At 59.6% G+C, this 1,352-nt stretch overlaps 1 protein-coding gene across 1 annotated transcript in view; it reads left to right on the top strand.

The window, feature by feature from the left end:
- Positions 1–1,352, top strand: part of MRC2 (mannose receptor, C type 2) — a gene marked incomplete at both ends in the record, with an annotated part of 18,182 nt that overhangs the window by 3,882 nt on the left and 12,948 nt on the right. The window contains 3 exons of the mRNA XM_010024129.1: positions 159–332; positions 553–717; positions 875–988. Coding sequence (XP_010022431.1) covers positions 159–332; positions 553–717; positions 875–988 — 453 coding nt within the window. The remainder of the gene's footprint in view (positions 1–158; positions 333–552; positions 718–874; positions 989–1,352) is intronic.

Raw genomic sequence — 1,352 nt, 5'->3', positions numbered from 1 at the left:
TGAGTGTGTTGGGGCTGCAGAGCCAGGCAGGACCGGGGCAATGGGAGGTGGGCAGCCTCTGGGCACTCCAGTAGCCCCCACACCAGCACCCCTCATCCCAGACTCCCTCCAGTCTCCCATAGACACAGCCTCAAGCAAGGGCTCCTCTTTTCCACCAGAGATTTACACCATCCAGGGCAACTCGCATGGGAAGCCCTGCACCATCCCCTTCAAGTACGACAACCAGTGGTTTCACGAGTGCACCAGCACGGGGCGGGAGGATGGTCATCTCTGGTGTGCCACCACCCAGGACTATGGCAAGGACGAGCGATGGGGCTTCTGCCCCATAAAGAGTAAGTGTCGGGGATGCACCCAATGGGGAAAAGCAGAAACCTGGTGCTCATCCCTCCTGGGAGCTTTCCTGCCTCTCCCCTTCCCTCCGGCCTCATCCCTCCTCCTGCGAGCAGCCTGCAGTGCTGGAGCAGCGTGGGTTTTGGGGGTTTAGTGGGTTACTGGGCTGTTTTGAGCCGTGGCTGGGACTCTGTTGGGTGCTCACCTTGCTCGGCCCCGCAGGCAATGACTGTGAGACGTTTTGGGACAAGGACCACCTCACCAACAGCTGCTACCAGTTCAACTTCCAGTCCACGCTGTCGTGGAGGGAGGCCTGGAATAGCTGCGAGCAGCAAGGGGCCAACCTGCTGAGCATCACCGAGATCCACGAGCAGACCTACATCAACGGTGAGGCAACGGCAGCCTGGCCACACGCTCGTCTTCATGTGGGTGCCAGGTTGCTCTGCCTGTCCTGGGTGGTTGGTTTGGGGATGGTGACAGGCTGGGGGGTTGAGCTGGGGCTGGGGGCACTGATCCTGCCCCTCTCTGGCTGTGTTGGCCCCAGGGCTGCTGACCGGGTACAGCTCCACGCTCTGGATTGGGCTCAATGACCTGGACATCAACGGAGGCTGGCAGTGGTCAGACAACTCGCCCCTCAAGTACCTCAACTGGGAGAGTGGTGAGATAAAGGGGTTATAGTGGTAATGGGGGGCTGGGGAATAGCCTGTGACCACTGGAGATGGCCCCATGCCTGGGAACAGAGAACCCCATGGGGCTGTGGAGCCGACTGGAGCACCCACAGAACTAGAGGGGGGACACAAGGAGCTGGAGTGGGAATTGTCCCTCTGCAAGCACCTGGGCAGCCTGGAGCACCCACAGAACTAGAGGGGGGACACAAGGAGCTGGAGTGGGAATTGTCCCTCTGCAAGCACCTGGTGGTCCTGTGGATAACCTGGGCTGAGCTTCCTTGTTTGGAGAGTCATAGAATCATATCTCAGAATGGTTTGGGTTGGAAAGGACCTTAAAGCTCCTCCAGCTCCAAC

Source organism: Nestor notabilis, unplaced genomic scaffold, assembly GCF_000696875.1.
Source record: "Nestor notabilis isolate BGI_N333 unplaced genomic scaffold, ASM69687v1 scaffold17931, whole genome shotgun sequence".
Taxonomy (NCBI): domain Eukaryota; kingdom Metazoa; phylum Chordata; class Aves; order Psittaciformes; family Psittacidae; genus Nestor; species Nestor notabilis.
This window is presented reverse-complemented; position numbering and strand designations above follow the sequence as displayed.